This window comes from Platalea leucorodia, assembly GCF_965183815.1.
Source record: "Platalea leucorodia genome assembly, chromosome: 8".
Taxonomy (NCBI): Eukaryota; Metazoa; Chordata; class Aves; order Pelecaniformes; family Threskiornithidae; genus Platalea; species Platalea leucorodia.
In genome coordinates, this window is record NC_138830.1 from 131,522 (window position 1) to 150,197 (window position 18,676).

The window sequence follows — 18,676 nt, forward strand, 5'->3', positions numbered from 1 at the left end:
CCCACGCTGTCACTGCCGCTCCTTCCTCCCCAGGGGAGGAGGGCTCCTCACACTCTGCCCCTGCTGCGGCCTGGGGTCCTCCACGGGCTGCGGGTGGGTCTCTGCTCCACCGTGGACCTCCACGGGCTGCGGGTGGGTCTCTGCTCCACCGTGGACCTCCACGGGCTGCGGGTGGGTCTCTGCTCCACCGTGGACCTCCACGGGCTGCGGGTGGGTCTCTGCTCCACCGTGGACCTCCCTGGGCTGCGGGTGGGTCTCTGCTCCACCGTGGACCTCCCTGGGCTGCGGGTGGGTCTCTGCTCCACCGTGGACCTCCACGGGCTGCGGGTGGGTCTCTGCTCCACCGTGGACCTCCACGGGCTGCGGGTGGGTCTCTGCTCCACCGTGGACCTCCACGGGCTGCGGGTGGGTCTCTGCTCCACCGTGGACCTCCACGGGCTGCGGGTGGGTCTCTGCTCCACCGTGGACCTCCACGGGCTGCGGGGCACAGCCTGCCTCACCATGGGCTTCCCCAGGGGCTGCAGAGGAATCTCTGCTCCAGTGCCTGGAGCACCTCCTCCCCTCCTGCACCGACCTCGGTGTCTGCAGGGCTGCTCCTCTCAGCTATCCTCACTCCTCTCTCCGGCTGCAGTTGTGCAGTTGGTTTCCCCCCCCTTCTTAAATCTGTTCTCCCAGAGGCGCTACCACCATCGCTGATGGGCTCAGCCTTGGCCAGCGGCAGGTCCCTCTTGGAGCCGGCTGGCACTGGCTCTATTGGACACAGGGGAAGCTTCTGGCAGCTTCTGACAGAAGCCCCCCCTGTAGCCCCTGGCTACCAAACCCCTGCCACGCAAACCCAGCACAGTCCAGCAGGGAAAACGCTGCCTGCAAGCAGGGGCTGGCAGGGGAACCGCCGCCGGCGGGGAGGTGCTGGCAGAGGAGATGCTGCCGGCAGGCGGGGGCCGGCAGGGGAAACGCCAGAGAGATGCAGAAACAGCAGCAGCAGCTTCTGGATGAGTGTTTTGCAGGTAATTCTGCAGTGACCATGAAGAGTCTTAGTCTACAAAGCTCATCCCATTGAAGAGATTCCACAGAAAGCATGTCTGATGTCAGTTCTGTAGTCGGTATCCTTGAGTCCCTAGTATTTACTTTTCAGTTATTCATTATACATTTTCACGCAAAAGATGTCTACTTAGATAAAAGATGAAAGATCATTGACAAAAGGTTGATATCAATTTATTGTAACAATCTTACCAAAACCCCCACAATTTCCCTTGCATTTTGAAAGCTTTCACAGCACTGCACAGCTGAAGGTAACGACTGACACATTTTAATACATACAGACAGAATTCATCAGCTCAAGATGATGCTGAATTTTTTTAGCACCACTTTTTGTTCTTGCTTATCTACCTACTGAGTTTTTTCACAGCTGTCTTTACCCAGGGGAACAGTATTAATGCCAGTACTATCAAAAAGCAGCTATCTGGATGCAGCAGTGGGTATTTTCTACATGACAAAGTCACTCTTCTCCCTCCTTTCTTTGCAGTATTTCCTCCTGAAAGCATGGCAGTGCGCTTGCTTGCTCATCGCTCTTGCTACCCTAAACAACTGAGATAGCTTTGTTCTTCTGCACCAGCAGTTCTGCTCATGAACACTGAATTTCCTTTTTTAGACAGCAAAGACACAGACTTTCTTCCTCTTCTCCCTCCCTCTGCCTCCCCGCCCCCTCCTACAGCCTTTGCTGTGCCCTCATCTTACCTCCAACAGCAGAAGAAATCCATGCTGCAGTTTTTTTCCTCGTTAGCAGCTCCATGGCAACAGCAGCTCTGAGGCAGCAGTCCTTCACAGTTCTCGCTTTTCTCTCTTTTCTCCTGCATAAAGATACACAACTTGTTTGCCCGGTAAATTAGCAAAGACAATTCTGACGTGATGTAAATTAACAAACACAATTCCGATGTGATTTCAGAAAAAAGTATGCTCCCGGGGGTACAAAGTTGTGTTCCCACAACAGCGGAATGTTAGCAATGCAAATGAATAATAGTAAAGGAAATCCTTTTGTGTAATAAACTGTAAAGTCATCTTTGTGATAACTCAGCTTTCTTGGACAGAAATGTGAAAAAAAGAAAACTCTGAGCTTAAGATACACAAAACATCACATCCAAATGAAGTCCTGAAACTCTAAGTATCTTGTCATTGTTTGACTGAGCCTTTATTCATCATTAACACATAAATGACATCAGTGGTTTGCTTCTTAAATTCTTGCTGCAACAAAATGAATAATGTCATACAAGAGCTTGCAGTCTCGTAACCCATGGAAAAGTGTGTATCAGAATATATTTAGAAATGGTAACACAAGCTACAGAGGACAAAAGAGCAAGCAAAGGAAAAATACCAGTAACCGGGTGGTTACCGAACACTATAGCATCACCCTGCTTAGAAATAAGGATTTTCCCGACTTTGCTACTTTTAAATTAATCAGAAGAACGAGCTACAAATAAATGTTGAATAAGATAGCAAACAAACAACTCCTTAAGGCTCAGAAACAATTATTACCAGAAGGTCTTAAATTAAAGTACCTAGTACTTTGAATAGAGGCACATATATTTTCTTTACTTATTTATTGCAAAAAAATGCCAGTAAATTATAATCTAATCACTTTCAATACACGCATTAAATAAATGAATCAATATATGTCTGTAATTCAGCATGAACTCTCATTTCTGTCTCCTGCTGTGTAAAGAACGAAGGTTGCTGGCCACTGACAACTGCTGTGACACGACACGTTAACGTGTGTGCCCTGGATTAGCACAAGCAACGCCGCAGGCACTCCTGGCTAAACCAACGGGATCACCTGCCTCCGGGCTGTGCTCGCATCGGCGGGCGTCCGTGCTCGCTTGCAGCAGCGGACCCTGGGAAAACGTGGGCAGCTGTTCCTGGGTGCAACCTGAGAGGAAAAGAATGAATTCCCTACTATCCAGCACCTCCCATGCTCATTTTTGTCTCATCTGGCAGATTTCAATTAGCATATAAAATAATACATAAGAGCATTCTGGGATGGGTTAAAGCACAAACAATTGGGACTAAGGACTGGCCTACAGAGGCTTCATAACACTAAACAGAAACCACAAACAACAGAGCAGAACAAGACAGTTTCTTAGCAGCCCGCTTGGCAGCTTCAGCTTCACGGGCACATGTTTCAGACCCAATCATGACAAGAGCATGCATCTGTAACACTGTTAAAGAAAAAAGCCTTGTAATATTTACATTTTTCATCCAAAACATCTCAGAAGGATTAAGAAAACAAACAAACAGACCCATTAAACAAGTTACAATGTTTTTCTTGATTATGTTTTTAAACTTTGACCCAGGTAGAACCTCAGCTTCCCACCCGGAACTGACTGCTTTGTAGGCTGAAGCACAGCACGTAACGCAATCAGCCCCAGCCTTAAACAGTTTACAATCTAAGAGATCCTTCAAACACAGGAGATTATGTTTTCTGTTTTACAGGCAAGCAAAACAAGGGCACAAAGCTGAAACTATTAATCTATAATTTCATATTAAGCCAGTATCAGTGACAGAAACAAAACTCAGGGAATCCGAGCTATAGTTACCTGCAGAACTGAATAGACTCAATTTTCTTACAAAAAGTAAAGCTCAGTAGAAAACTTTCAGTTTGTAGAAATTAAGATTTACCTTGAGGCAATACTTCTGACTACATAGGTCATTTTATTAATGATGAAGTATTTATCTTTATTGTTAACATTTACACACTGTAACAAGCTCTGTAAACCGCAAAATACTGTTTTGGAGGTTAAAATGCTCTGCTAGAGAAGAAGGAAGAGACTTCAGTTAACACAGAAGGCTGGACAGGGACAGAAAGAGCTTCTGTCGAAGAACAATGAAGTAACTTCTGTGATATCCCGCTCTTGCTGTTTAGGGATGTACACGTTTTAAATATTCTGACAATAAAGGCCTGTAAGACACTCATACCAAAGCTTTCTGTGCAATGCTGTATCAGTCGATAAAACCTAGCCACTTTTGTTGTCCCTGATCTAAGATGGGTCGTCGTAACTCATAGCACTGTACATAACCTCTGAAAAGCGCAGTGTGCTTGCTCTGATGGGTAAGAACGCGATTTGGATGGGGAGGGACAGAGTCATATGACGTGGTCTCATCGGTCAGGAAACAGGGCATCTAGCAAGGTAAGCATATCTACAACATACATCAGAAATTGTTATTTTTTTACCACAAACTCTGGTCCTGTGAATATACCCCTGGAAAAATCAAAGAACTGCTTGGCCTTTTTGGTGTTTTCATCTTGGCTCAGTTCACATAGTTCCTCCTACTAAGAACATAACACAACTTTTTTATCAATGAGGAAATGTACTCAAAACTAAATACAGAGTAGAGGTCTGCCTGTAGTGGCTGTTCCAAAAATTAAACAACTGAAATCAGCTTAGCAATTTAAAACCTCAAGCATCGTCAGTGGATTCCAAATTGAATAACCATGAGAATATATAACTTACATAGACAGTTAACCAATATCAGAAGGAAAAACGTTTTCTTCAAAACAATGCATAGGCTCTGAGAATTGGAAAAAATGTTCTTTGCAGACTGTCTCACAGAAATACATGACGTGCACTATTTCATGGTAGTGAGAAGTCTTCCAATTGGCTTAAAAAATAAATGTAACCACAGTACTCTGTCAGGATGTTATCAGCAGCTGCCACCTGCTTAATCTCTCTAGCTTGCTTTACTTTTGTAATAGAAAGAACAAACTCTACCCTGAAAGCGTGCATGTAACTTCTATCCAAGATTTCTAAGCCTCCTAGCATTACTGATCTCCACATCTTCAAACATTTGCCCACACAACCTCTGAGGCAAACACTATCATCCCCACTTTACGGAGGAGAAAACTGAAGTGCGGAAAGAGCTCTCATTCCAATAAAAGTCAAGGACAAGCCTCTAATAAATATCATCTGTTCAATTTTAGTGCTAAAATTACATGTCTGTGGTCACACTGGGAGTCTTCAAGACAGCAGAGAAGAGAGCTAAGCTGACTCCGTGTCCTGGGCCGGACTACAAGCCTTAAAAACTGCAAGAGAGAATCTAATGGCTCAGTCAAGGAGAACATTCAAGACCTAAAACTATGACTATTGAGTTTTATAGCATGCAGAGGACTGAATGACTAAGAAAATCATAGAAAGAAAAGTACACTTCTGTTTCAGGTATTTGGGTTGGGATTTTATTACGCCAACATTATTCTTATTACCAGAATAGTTACTAAAATCACAAGACCACCGTAAGTGATCCCATATGACAGTTTTCTTACTTTATACTCATTTAAAGAACTAACAGTAATTTACATACTTCCTCTAAGAAAGGAAATACTAATTTTTCAAAATTAACACTAGGTTTTTTATTAGAAGCCCAGCGTAATGCTAACTGAAGTAAATGGGAAATTTTTCACAAGTTCAAAGGCTGCTGGATGAAAGTGTATGTATCTATTATGAAAATAAGAAGTACTTAACTTCCCTGAGTTCTTTAGATTTTTGACCCTCTGAGACAGGGCTGTGAACCCCAGGTTCCTCTGAAGCCCCAGAACATTTCTGCCACTTCCTTTCAGCAGCAGGTTACCAGAACTTTCCCACTGTATAAAAGAGAAACCATCTTTCTTAAAAATTTGTAGAGAACTTCATTATTCCAGAATAAGAAATACATAACAGATAACTTCGAGACCTCTGATGACACTAAGGTCACTACAAGTCTGAATTTAAGCTCCAAACTCTGAGAGGAAATGGACTAATGGATGAATAACCTGAAATACAGAATTCTCACAACTCTGCCGTTTCTTTAAAAAACAACAAGTAAATTAGTCTTAAACAGTTTAACAAATTAATATCATCAAGAAAAAAAACCAAAAAAACCCACTTACCGGAGTGAGAGAATTCAGGCTAAGAAACAAAACTATGCAAAACTGAAGCAGGAACACTCCTTGGAGACTCGTGCTCGAAGCAATTAGGGAGCACAAGCCACAAACCACCACGCATGCATTTCAGACAAGTGAGTCAGCTGGTCAGCAAAAGGTCCTGTCCTCCCTCTATCATCTACTCACATCTGAATATCTTGAATAGACTGAGCATGTGGGACAATTACATTAACTAAAGCAGCTTAAATCCCACTGGCTTCCTATAGTGCTTGGCTCCTAAATCATTTAAGCATTTTTGAAAATGTTCCTTATTGGCCTAGCACACAACTATTCAGTGAGTCAAAACTTCGACTGGGAGAGGAAATTCTGTGTCTGGATGTACTTTCAATTCACTCCACGAGGACGTCATTGAGATTTCACAACACAAGTTTGATTACAGTTACAAAGAGCAGAAATATACGCCAAAGCATGACAAAGTTGTACAATAACGTTAAAAAAGGATGACAAGCAGGCCTAGCAGCCTAATGTGCTAAAGTCATTGTAATGTGGATTTCAAATTGCACTGAGATGCTAAAGAATACAAAGCAAGCTTTCTCGGTGCATTAAAACCACTGCATCTTATAAATTCGTATTATTTAGTTTGTTTAGATTATAATTTCAGTGGAACGACAAAAAAGCGTAAGTTAGCGTTAATGAAACCCTGTGACTGTATTTAAATAACAAGCATGCGACTGCTAGAATTTGGACTTTCTCTCTCCCCTGGAGATTTTCCAGAATCTTTCCTATCCACTCCTGCATCTGAGGAAGCACGCTTTTGTTTAGGCAAGATCCTTTGGGAATGATGAATTGAAAAACATCACTTCTTGCTAACAACACCCTAACGAATCATCTTGATCCTTAACGTGACCCACTGTGAATAAACTCTGTCTGTTTACCACTACTTCTTTGCCTGCTAGTTGTGGCAATCCAATGACAGACAGTACGTACGCTCGCATCAGACTTGCAAATGCAGGAGAGGAACACAGGAGTTGCCAGGTTTCCCGTGAAGTACCTGACAGTTTCACGGTAAATTCAAATCATGGTATGAGAGCTCTAAAAGGAGACTTCTGAAATTTCCTAATGCAAACCGTGACATCGCCTTTGCCAGAACATTGATGAGGAGGGATTGCTCAACTAGAGCTGGGCTTCAGGAAGCGTCAGCTCCTACCGCTTTCTTTAGATACATCATTCTTTTCTTCAATCTGCGTGAATAATGACTGGAAACCCAGCTGCTAAATCAGCTAGTCCATCTGTTACCTCCTGTTAATAAATGTATAATTATGTTCACTCTCACTGAAGAGCTCATGATTCACCAGGATTGTCTTTTGGGGAGACATCTACTGAGGTATGTTATGTGCCACGGATCCTATCTTTAGTAGCACAGACATTATTTGGTATCTTTTTGGTATATCTTCTGCCTGATGATAACATGAACCTGGTCCTTGAGGAGCAAGTTTTCAGCTGACACTGCTCTAGAAAGCTCAATAAGATTTAAAGCCAGGGGGCCATAACAAATCCCAGTGTCAATCCAAGATCAGTGACAAAATCTGACCTTTCGATACCTCTCGCTTTGATGCTTTATGTTCAGAACACAAATAATCCCAGGCAGAGCATGGGCACCACCAGTCTCAAAACACACAGATGACATACAAGATCACAAATGAAATGGCTGTTTGCCCTTCTGTAACCAAAGAGATATTTCTCAAACACTGTATTCAGGTACACGGGTTTTAAAGGGTATAAAATGTCAAAAATTTTTCCTCCAGTACAGTTAGGGTCATTGCTAGGACAACAGTCCTGGATTTCTGCTATCTTGTTTCACAAAAAGAGAGGACAGATTCAGTGTTTCCAACCCTTTGCTTATCCAAACTTAATGAAACAAAATTTCTTCCCGCTTTTCATTTGGTGAAACAAGTCAATGATCTTCACTGGAGGAAACACTGGATTCCTCTCCTCGTATGCCTCGATGTGGAACATCCACATGAATCTCCTTAGCATGGGAACTGATGATTTGTTTCTTAAGACATAATTTCATAGTTCCAGTCATACAACACTTAAGGCAAACAGGGAGCATCTGGCGGGAGGCCACCTGACCGGGGACTATCTGATCTATAGCAGCGGGTTGAAAGAACGATGAACCAGAGCAAATAACACGGCCAACTAACCAGATTTGCCAAACTCTGCCATGACCACGTGACAGGAGACGCCGATATGCCCACAGACTTTTATTTATGTTCGAGCATCAGGTAAATCACAGATGAACGAAATCCTCAGAGACATGGAAGGTTCAAGCTGCTCCGCAAAGGCCAGCGATCCGGAGCTCCGGGGGGCAGGTAGCACTGTTTGGCTCTGTAAGTTGCCCAATGTCTGCATAAAGGAATCTTGGCATCTGATCGAGAGACTCCCAGATGCCGTTATCGCAGGCAGTAAATAACAAAATCAATTTTAAGAATCGCCCCTTGATTGAAGTTAATAGTCAAAAAACATCTTCTGAGTTTGGGGGGGGGCGTTTGAACAGGATGAAGTTTGGTCAAGTGAAATAAAACAAGACTTGCAGGAAGTTAGAGCAATGGGAACTGTTTATCCTATAACTGTCCTTAAAGAAAGCTGGGAAAGCCTTGTTAATTAAGAACTATTTTTGTCAAAACCGAACTTTCAAAGTGGTTTGAATACACAGGTAATCTGAAATGACATGAATTTCTTTACAGGAAAAGATGAACTAGGTACTTGTTTCTGAGATGACAAATGTTTTTTTTAAAAAGACATTTAAGGTCTGTGGAAAGTGATGGCTTACCTTCCTGAAATTCCAACACGTCAAGAAATCTTTTCCACTCAGATTTGCAAATATACTAAGACCTAATTGCAATACCTAAATAAAAAGTGTATACATTCTACAGCTTTCTTAATAAATGTTCAAGATTCTTAATAAAAACAAATGTTCAGTAGTATTATTTCTTCCATTTAGACCCCAAGTCATTTTTAATGGGAAATCTAACCGTGCCAGCCCAAACCTGCGTTCATGTTCTTTCTTCAGTCCATCCTGTTTCTTTTACAACCAGAGGTTTATGGGTCCATGCAAACTGCTATCACGCATTTAAAAAGGCCTCTGGTTATTGGTGCATGGCTGTCTAAACTGCAGATACAAGAAGCATCCTCAATATTTTCTACCCAGCACGGGTGGGCAAAACCTGAGCGCATTAGGGTGGGTCGGCAGAGGAGCTGCATTCATATTATTTAGCTGGGAAATGGATGTTATTCTATGCATTATTTCTGCAGATAACATTGACCGAGCAGATGCTTCCATAGGAAGAGCTAACGCACATTTAGTCTTTCAGAGATTCCCTTTACGGATATTCTAGATGGTTCTAGACAATTTACAGTATTCTAGACAAGCAAAGGGTCGAGTTTTTCAAGCACTGCCTCCATTTGTTCATATATAATCACTATGGAAACAAGTTTGAGAAGCGACACACACAAACCCGCTAAAGCTGGCACAAATTATTGCTTACAATTTATATTATTTGCCTACATAAGAAATATCGACGAGCAGATTATTGTAAAACCTGAGAAGAGCATCAAAACGACCGGTATTTTTTCCTACAACAGTATGAGAGCAACGGGCGCGATCGGCGATCGTTTCATCGAACCGGTTTGCACAGCAGCATTTCCCGTACTGCGTTACCGCGGACGGCGCTACCCCTGCGGTCGGGCCCGACGGGTTTTTCACGGGCACGGCTGCACGGCGGACGGCCGCCCCCCAGCAGCGCCCGAGGAGCGGCTGCCGGCTGCCGCAGCCACCCCCGACAGCGCCCTCGCCCCCTTCGCAACTCCCCCGCCGTCCGCACGCCGCGGCGAGCCGCCGGGACTCGGCCAGCCGCCACCCGGCACCCGGAGCGCCGCCGCCCGCCCCTGCCCGCCGCCGGCCCCTCGGCCGCCGCACCCGGCCACCCCCTGCTTCTGTGGGCCGCGGCCGAGCGGCGCCGGGGCCGCGGGGAGCGCTCAGGCGCCACCGCCCCCCCCTCACCTCAGGGCCCCGCCGGCCGGCGCTGCCCCCGCTACCCGGCCCGGCCCGGCCCCTCCTGGGGAGGCGAGGAGGCAGCGCCCGGGGGCGTTTGGCCTGAGAGGGAGCCGTTTCTGTGGGGCGGGCGGAGGGGGCGAGCGCCGCGGCCCAGGAGCCCGGCCCCGGCCGCTTCCCGCCGCCCGAGGAAGCCGCTCTCCTCCATCAGCCCCCGACTCCAGGCACCGGGGCTTTACAACTAACCGACGCGGCGGGGGGACGCAGCCGCGGCGGGGGGACGCAGCCGCGGCGGGGAGCGCTGCCCGGCCCGGCCCGGCCGCCCCCGCCCCGCCGGCCCCCCCCACCCCCGCGCTGCAGCAGGGGCTGGAGCGGGAAACCCCGTGCGCAGGAGCGGGGGCGGGGGCAGAGCGGGAGGAAGGAGCGAGTTCCTCTCACGCAGTCAGTGGTGCAATATCCTTCCGCTCCCGGAGGAAAAAAGTAGTTCCGCGATCCCCTGAGCTGGTGGCCCCGAGCGGCTCAGGCTCCGTGTCCAGAGTGTCTCGGGCAGCGGGGTAACCGGAATCTCGTGGGAAGGGGGCTCAGTCTGGGGCGATCCGTGCTTTTTTCCCTGTGCCGTGAGGCGTATATCCATGCGCAGAGCAGAGCGAAACGAGTCCGGCAGCGCGGCGGCTATATAAGGCGGGCGCGGCGGAGGGCTTGCCTTTTCAGTTGAGGACAGAGCGTGCGTTCGGAACATGTCAGGCGGCTCCGCGGATTACGGCAGGTATGGCGCGGCGTGCGGGGCCCCGGGCCCTCTCCTCGCAAGGGGCCTCGGTGGGTTGGGCGGAGGCGGCCAGAGGGAGGGAAGGAAGCGAGGCTGCGTGTGAGGGTGCCTGCGCGCTCCGGACAGCGCTCTGAGGGCGGCTCGGCGCTGCGGTTACACAGCGCCTGGTGCCCCGGCCCCCACCGGTTCTAGACGTTTCGGTCCCGTCCTTCCCCTTAGGCGCGCTTCAGCGGGGGTTTAGTTACATTTCTCGGGGTTCGCTTCTTCGTGGTTGATTTTCTTAGCGACCCCCACGCCTGCAAAAGGGCTATTTTTAATTTCATCGTACCCATTGAGCCGAGTTGCAATTAACGTATTTTGAGCCTTGCTCAGGATTTTTTTCTTTTATCCCCCCCCCGCCCGGGCTCCGCCGTCGGCTCGCCCCGGGCGCGCGGGCCGGGCCGCGGGCGAGACCATTTTTCGGGGAGGGGGAGGGGCGCGGCCCGCGGGCGGTCGCCCGGCGCCTTCCCCCGCCTGCGCGCGGGGCCCGGCTTGCGCAATCCCAGGGGTGGAGCTCTCGCGAGAGCTGCGCGGCGCGGGGCGGGGCGGGGGGGCCGCCGCGGAGCCGGGAGCCCGCCCCCCCCCCCGCCCCCCGGCGCTGCGGCTCAGCCGGCGCCGAGTGCGCAGCGGCAGCGCCTGCCCCGCTCCCGCCCCGCAGCTGCGGGGCCCAGCGCCCGCAGCCCCGCCTCGAACAGGCGCCTGCCGGGGGGGGGGGGGGGGGGAGCTGCGCGCTGCCGGGCCTCGCCCTGCCGGTGGGTTTTTACAGGCCAGGCTGTTAACCCGCATCGAGCCGTCTTTTTCTGGTGGGGCTTTCCTCCCTGTGGCTCGAAGGCTTGGGTGATCTTGTGTCACACTGAGAGCTGGGGCCTCGGGTTAGTGGCGCCCAAGCCAGTGGGGAGGGGGTAGGAGTTCCTCCATTGGCAAAACCCCAAAGCACCTGCTAGAAGGATCCGTCACGGGTGCCAGATGAGGCTTCTGGCAGCCAAAGCGTCAGCTCGCTTCTGCATGTTAGTTGCTGCTGTGCTAACAGCTTGTTCTGTTTGGTGACAGAGACCATGGCGGCCCAGAGGGAATGGACCCCGATGGTGTCATTGAGGTGAGCGCATGTGAACTGACTTGAGAGTTGAATCCCTGATGGAGATATGTGTTGGGTTTAATATTTTCTATTTTTTCTTTTTTACAGAGCAATTGGAATGAGATTGTTGACAATTTTGATGATATGAATTTAAAAGAATCCCTTCTAAGGGGCATTTATGCTTATGGTTTTGAGAAGCCTTCAGCTATTCAGCAGAGAGCTATTATTCCATGCATCAAAGGTATGCGGGTGATTCATCTGTGGGGATCAACATCAGATAATTGGGAAAGTGCTGTAAAATGCATACACTGTTTTGTTGGCGTGCAATGATAACTGTTTTTAATCCTTACTGAACAAGTGATATGATGGTACACCATCTTTCGGGGCTGACCTGAAATGGAGAGAACTCTTAATACTGATCACTTATTTCAAAGGGAATAAAATAAAACTAAACGTGAATGACCTGTGTGGGAGCAGTAAATGTGTATCCTACTTTTTTTAGGGTATGATGTGATTGCTCAAGCTCAGTCAGGTACTGGCAAGACAGCCACATTTGCTATTTCCATCCTGCAGCAGTTGGAGATTGATCTCAAGGAGACCCAAGCACTAGTATTGGCCCCTACCAGAGAACTGGCTCAACAGGTATTGATAGTGTAGTTAAAAAAAAAAAAAAGCTGCTTGTGTGTTGCATAGATTTCAGGTTTCACAACTGTGAGACAATAAACAGACTTCTTAAGGGGCTGTAACTAATATCCATTCAGAACCCTTTTTGTGTTGAGTAACGTGGGATATAAACTGGCTTCTGTCACACAAGTTCTCTGCCCGCTTGAAAAGCTGAGTTGGTGCACGTGGAGGGTGTGCTGGGGCAGGGCCACAGGAGCCAGCCGCTATGCTGCGCAGAGTTCCGAGGGAGCATCTTCAGCAGATATGTTATTAAAGCACAGTGTTCTGAGTGGAAACAAAACGTACTTTTTGGAAGCTATTTGAACTTGCGTGCAGTTGTGCAACATGAAAACTGCAGTGCGCATGTGGTCGCTTCGTTGTTTTTGTATTTTTGTGATGTTTTCCTGACTGAATGTTCTTGCATGTCTACTTCACCTTCAAGGCTTGGTGTTCTGTTTTACTAAGTGGGAGTGTTCAATGAAACTTACAAGATACTTAACTTTTAGGATTAATGTAGCTCAGTAATGTGGGGTCTTCAGATGAAATGGTGATCAGAACTCAAAATCGAGTAGAAAATAGATTATATACAACTTCCTGTCTTTTTCAACTGGAATGTATTGAGATGGCAGTTCTATGTTGAAGATTCTTGAAGGTAAAACTAAACATAGTAAATGAGACAGGAAGAAATGATTAAAAAAAAAGGCAGATCAGTGGAACAAGAAACTGATCAGAACGTTTAGCCTTTGTTCTGCTCTGAAGATGTTGGTGAGGTGAGACTTGTTTGAAAGCCTGGCATATACCAGTGCACTTGTACACTCTCAGGAACTTCGTGCAAGTGCTTAACATGCAGGCCTTAGCAGCTCAAAACTTGCGTTCACTTCTGGAGGCCCTGCTTTTTAACTTAATAACAGCGGATGCCCGGTGGGAGTTCAACTAGTAAGGACAAAAATTTAACCTAAGTGCCCCTCGACTTGAAGTGTTCTAGTGAACAACTTCAATAACAAGCAGTTGGGCGAAATCATTAGCAACTGTCTTTTCTAACTGTCAGAGCCGCATAATCCTTGTTTGCTCTGTTAGCTTCCCAAGGCCATAAGCACCAACGATAACAGGGCTTAATCTTCAGTGTACCAGGAGCTACTACTAACGGAAGGGTTTTATTTTAGATTCAAAAGGTAATTCTGGCCCTTGGAGACTACATGGGAGCAACATGCCACGCTTGTATTGGTGGTACAAATGTTCGCAATGAAATGCAAAAACTTCAGGCTGAGGCTCCGCACATTGTGGTCGGAACTCCAGGACGCGTGTTTGATATGTTAAACAGGCGCTACCTTTGTAAGTATGAATTTCATTTTGCTCTCGATGATAAATTTCCAATATGTATTTCCCACCCAGTAGGAGCTTAAGTAGTGCACTTGCTGTCATTGTAGAGAGTTGGTACTGGAAAGGCTACTGCTAAAGGAGAGTGACATTAATAACAGTATTTGGTGTGTTTCTGAGACTTCATGAGATACTCCTTTCTTTTTTAACAGCACCTAAATGGATCAAAATGTTTGTTCTGGATGAAGCTGATGAAATGTTGAGCCGTGGATTTAAGGATCAAATTTATGAGATCTTTCAAAAGCTAAGCACAAACATCCAGGTAAAAAAAGCCTTTTGCATGGTTAAATTGATGGACGCAGGTTTGGTTACAGCACAGCTGAGAACTGGTGAATTGTCTAAATCTAAGCTGGCGTCCTAGGCATGTGCTAACAGTAATGCATTCTAGGTTGTGCTGCTATCGGCTACAATGCCAATGGATGTATTGGAAGTGACCAAGAAGTTCATGAGAGATCCCATACGTATTCTGGTGAAGAAGGAAGAACTGACTCTGGAGGGTATCAAGCAATTCTACATTAATGTGGAAAGAGAGGTTCGTATCGGTTGTATTTGCTCGGGCTGGACGAGTTCAGTACCTTCTTGTTAAAGCACTGTGCTAAAATTGCAGAAACCAAGGCTGAGCTTTGGTTTCTGTGATAATGCTAGTAGAGTACACGCAAGAAGAAGAACAACTATGCACTGGGTCAAAAATGACTAGGGTGGACCTCTTTCTTAATGTCCAGTGTCCTGTGTCTTAAGATTTGGTGCAACAGTTGATGCAGAAGGTTTGCTTGATGATGTCTTGTTCCAGCCTTTCAGGTCACGTTGAATATAATTGCACACTAGAGCATGCTTAATTGGTTGTTGCTTCCGAGTTTTGCCCTTGTTTGGGATTCTTCTTACATACTGAACTGTCAGCGGCATGACGCGTTTCCTGATCTCCTCTATTCTGTTCAGGAGTGGAAGCTGGATACTCTCTGTGATTTGTACGAGACACTGACCATTACACAGGCTGTTATTTTTCTGAATACAAGGAGAAAAGTAGACTGGCTTACAGAGAAGATGCATGCCAGGGACTTCACAGTCTCAGCTCTGGTAAGAATTGACAGTTCCACGTAACTTCTGAAATGCCACGTACATACTGAAAAGCAAATCGTAATGAGCTGCGTTTGAGCGAAAAGCAGGAAAGTTATAATATAGCTGTGCAGTGCTGTATTATCGTTCCCCCTGCTTAAAGAAAAATGCTTCCTTCTATCCCTACCTGCTTTGTTCCCCCGGCAGGTAGGGACGCTGGGTTTCATACATCACTTTGGTTTTTAAAGGACGTTCCAGTCTGGAGTATCGGAACTGTAGTAATTCTGACTTTGTAACTCTGCAGCATGGTGACATGGACCAGAAGGAGCGGGATGTTATCATGAGGGAGTTTAGGTCAGGCTCAAGCCGTGTCCTGATCACCACTGACTTGCTGGTGAGTATTATCTCACACCAAACGCATTTCTGTTTAAGTCTGGTGCCAAAAGCTTCATAATTCAGTGAAGGTTCTTGTAGCCTGAACTGTTCGGAGCTTCTTGGAAGAGTAAAGACTACGCTCCACTATGGACTACACGGTTGTAGTTCATCACTAACCTTGTGGTCGACAAAAGCATAGGATAAGTAATGTAATCTAGAGCCTGTGACTTGCATTAAAGACTCCGTATTGCTTTTCAGGCTCGTGGCATTGATGTGCAGCAAGTTTCATTGGTTATAAATTACGACCTGCCGACCAATCGTGAAAACTACATTCACAGGTTAGTTGGCTCTGTCCTCTAGTTCGTGCCCTCCACCGAGTGTCATGTCCTCTACAGAGGTCAGCACTGAACCTCACCCGTTCTTCCCTTTAGTCCTTATAAAACAGGAGGTGTTACGCATCCATTCATACAGTAACTGCTAAAGAGCTAGCGGGAACTAAACTCCTTGTGGTTTTTCTTAAAAAAGCCCTGACTTGCACAGCTGTGGCTCTGAAACGAGGGAGGAGCAGAACTTTTTGACAACGAAACGAAGCAGTGGGAAAACTTAGATGTGTGATGAGTTCAGTGATGGCCCCTCAGTGGTGCATTGCTGAGATCCAGGGAAATTGCCAGCTACTGCGCTGCCTTTTTGTCACGTAGGCTGGGGAGCGTGATTACAAAAGCCGCTACTGGCATGGCGTCTTGACAGCAGGGTTAGCCCGATCTGTAGGCCCTAGCTCATCTTCAGTCGCTGCTGCTGCTCAGTGACTGGACCTTAATATTCTTAGCAAGCCAGTTGTGCAGGACTGGCTTTGCTTCTGGAGGTCCAGCTGCGTTCATGTTGCGTGTGCCGCGTCTGCTCTCGGTAGCTCCTCTTACAGTGGCGTTCTTTCCTCTGTGGTGTGTCTTCTGGTAGCATATGAGTTTTGCTTCCCTAGGTTTAGTTAACTGCTTCTAGTGACTGTCCCTCAATTGAGTAAACTGTGCTTTGTTACTTGATGTAAAAAAATACAGGAGTCGATAGCAGCAGTTGATGACACAAGATGGTGCTCAGAAACGGCGTTGACGTAATTTAGGACGTGGATTCGTAAGCGGCACAGTTTGAATAAAGAGCGAGTCGGTATTTATATATTTCTTTTGTCATGATTATTCACTAAGTTTTGTGAGCCATTTCTGTGTGTGTAGCTCTTGCTGACGAGGTGCTCTATCGTGCAGTCTGCAGGAAGGTAGAACTGATGGCGGGTGCAACTAAACTGGACTGTGACGCCTTAGTGACTGACCTGGGCTTTCACAGAAATGCTGAGCTTGGATTTTTCTGTGTTTAAAAACACCCCAAACCCTAAGTTTTCCCACTGGAAACAGTTACATCGAATTGAAATGCTCAAGTTGCGCGTGCTGTTCCATGTTACTGGATATAACTGGATTAACGTGGGAACAGCCTGATTTTTGAACAGCAGCTTATCTTTATGCCACGTGCTGGGGATTGGACGTGTGCGGCATGGGTGCGTTAGTTTAACGGAGCGGGGGGATCTAGGACTTCCTACCACAGAACCAACCATTGCATAAAGGTCTTACTTTGCAGCCCAGAGTAACCTTTTCTGCTCTGCTACTCTCCGTAGGATGGACGCTTCCTCTGTACGGTTGGCACTAACTGCTAGTTTTTCCGACCAGACGTGACTTTGGTAGCGGCTGGTCCTGTAAATGCAGCGTAAGCTGGGCAGTGGCAGATAAAAGCACAGCAGTTAATGAAATGAATGGATCTTGCGAAGGCTTGGGGCTGATGACAGTAGTTAACGCGTGGAAATGTGCTTTCTTCTTGTGCAGAATCGGCCGGGGCGGTCGTTTTGGCAGAAAAGGCGTGGCTATCAATTTTGTCACTGAAGAGGACAAGAGGATCCTGCGAGACATTGAGACTTTCTACAATACTACAGTGGAGGAGATGCCGATGAATGTGGCTGATCTCATTTAATCCCTGGGATGAGGTGGTTTTGAATGCAGTGCTCGCTGTTGCTGAACAGGCGATTCACAACGTGCATTGTGCTTCTTTCTTTGGGGATATATTGAATCTTGTCTCAATGCTCATAACGGATCAGAAATACAGATTTTTGATAAGCAAAGCGACTTTTTGTCGTGAGCTCTTGTGGGGAAAGCCATCGGCTTTATCCACTTTAGGGTTAGACTGTTGGGGTTGGGTGGAAAGTCATGGGGTCTGTAAATTTTTTCTTTATTAGAAATTTATTTCCTAGTTCCGTAGAAGTGGTTGTGTTAGATGTTCTTTATCATTTAATAATTTACTTATGGACTAAAAGATATAAGTGCTGTATAAAGTCAGCCAATTATGTTAAACTAGCCTACCTTCCTTTACTGTATGTACTTACACTTCAGATTGAATTGGAAAGGCCTTTCAAAATCTCTAAACTTTTATAAGAGCATTAAAATGCATTTTTGTTTCATATGTATTTATTCAATAAAGTATTTAATTAGTGGTAAGTGTGATCTGGACCCTGTTGCTAAGCCCCAGCAAACAAGCAATCATACTATTGTCTTAGTTAGGGTTAAACCCAGTAAAATTTGCCATATTGCACATGTCTTAATGAAGTTTGAATGTTCAATAAAATACTTCTATATTCACTTCCACTGTCAATAGTTGCTTCTTGGTTGGGGGGGTCTGGCTTACGGGGGGAGGGCAGCTGCCTGGAGGCCTCAGCTGCTGCCCGGGCCTGGGGGTGCTCCTCAGCTGCGCAGGGGCTGGGGCTGGAGCGGCACCTTGGGCTAGCAGATGGTGGGCTCGATGTGCCACAGGTCGGGGGGCACACCACCGAAGTACCCTTCCTGCCATCAGTGGAAAACAGCTCACTTAATAATGGGTACCGACTTGATTAAAGCCCCTGCCTGCATCAGCTACGCTCTCTCCTGCCTTCAGGGCAGCGGGGCAGTACAGAGCTCAACGTGGAAGCAAACGGAATCCAAGGGCGTTCAAAGTAGCATCTGTGAAAGGAACTGCCCCAAAGGCGCTCCGCCGCCGCCGCGAGCTGCGTTCTTCACGCAGGTAACGGTTCTAAAAACTGGGTTTGTGAGCAAGAACGGAATGGGGATGCTGAGGAAAATCTAGGCAACTTCTTTAGCCACGCTCTGAGCCCCCGCCCACGCTTCACCCCACGTTTTTTCTTGGGTAGCGTGAGCGAAAGGGCGATGAGAAGGCGATCATTGCAGCCTTTAGCACTGAAGGGTCCAATGCAAGGGACCCTCCTCCCGAAGCCTTGCCTTCTGATCCTTTTGCCAAGCTGCGTTTTCAAAACCAAGCAACGTGGGCGGAAAGGAACAACTC

General features: G+C 46.9%; 1 protein-coding gene across 1 annotated transcript; it reads left to right on the forward strand.

The window, feature by feature from the left end:
* Positions 1-10,404: 10,404 nt before the first annotated feature.
* On the forward strand, positions 10,405-17,979 carry EIF4A2 (eukaryotic translation initiation factor 4A2). Its single transcript, XM_082320541.1, has 11 exons — positions 10,405-10,728; positions 11,818-11,863; positions 11,951-12,083; positions 12,345-12,484; positions 13,669-13,837; positions 14,035-14,144; positions 14,271-14,414; positions 14,819-14,956; positions 15,240-15,329; positions 15,569-15,648; positions 17,173-17,979. Exons 1-11 carry the CDS (start codon positions 10,700-10,702, stop codon positions 17,315-17,317), a joined length of 1,224 nt encoding a protein of 407 aa, XP_082176667.1. The 5' UTR covers positions 10,405-10,699; the 3' UTR covers positions 17,318-17,979.
* Positions 17,980-18,676: the final 697 nt, after the last annotated feature.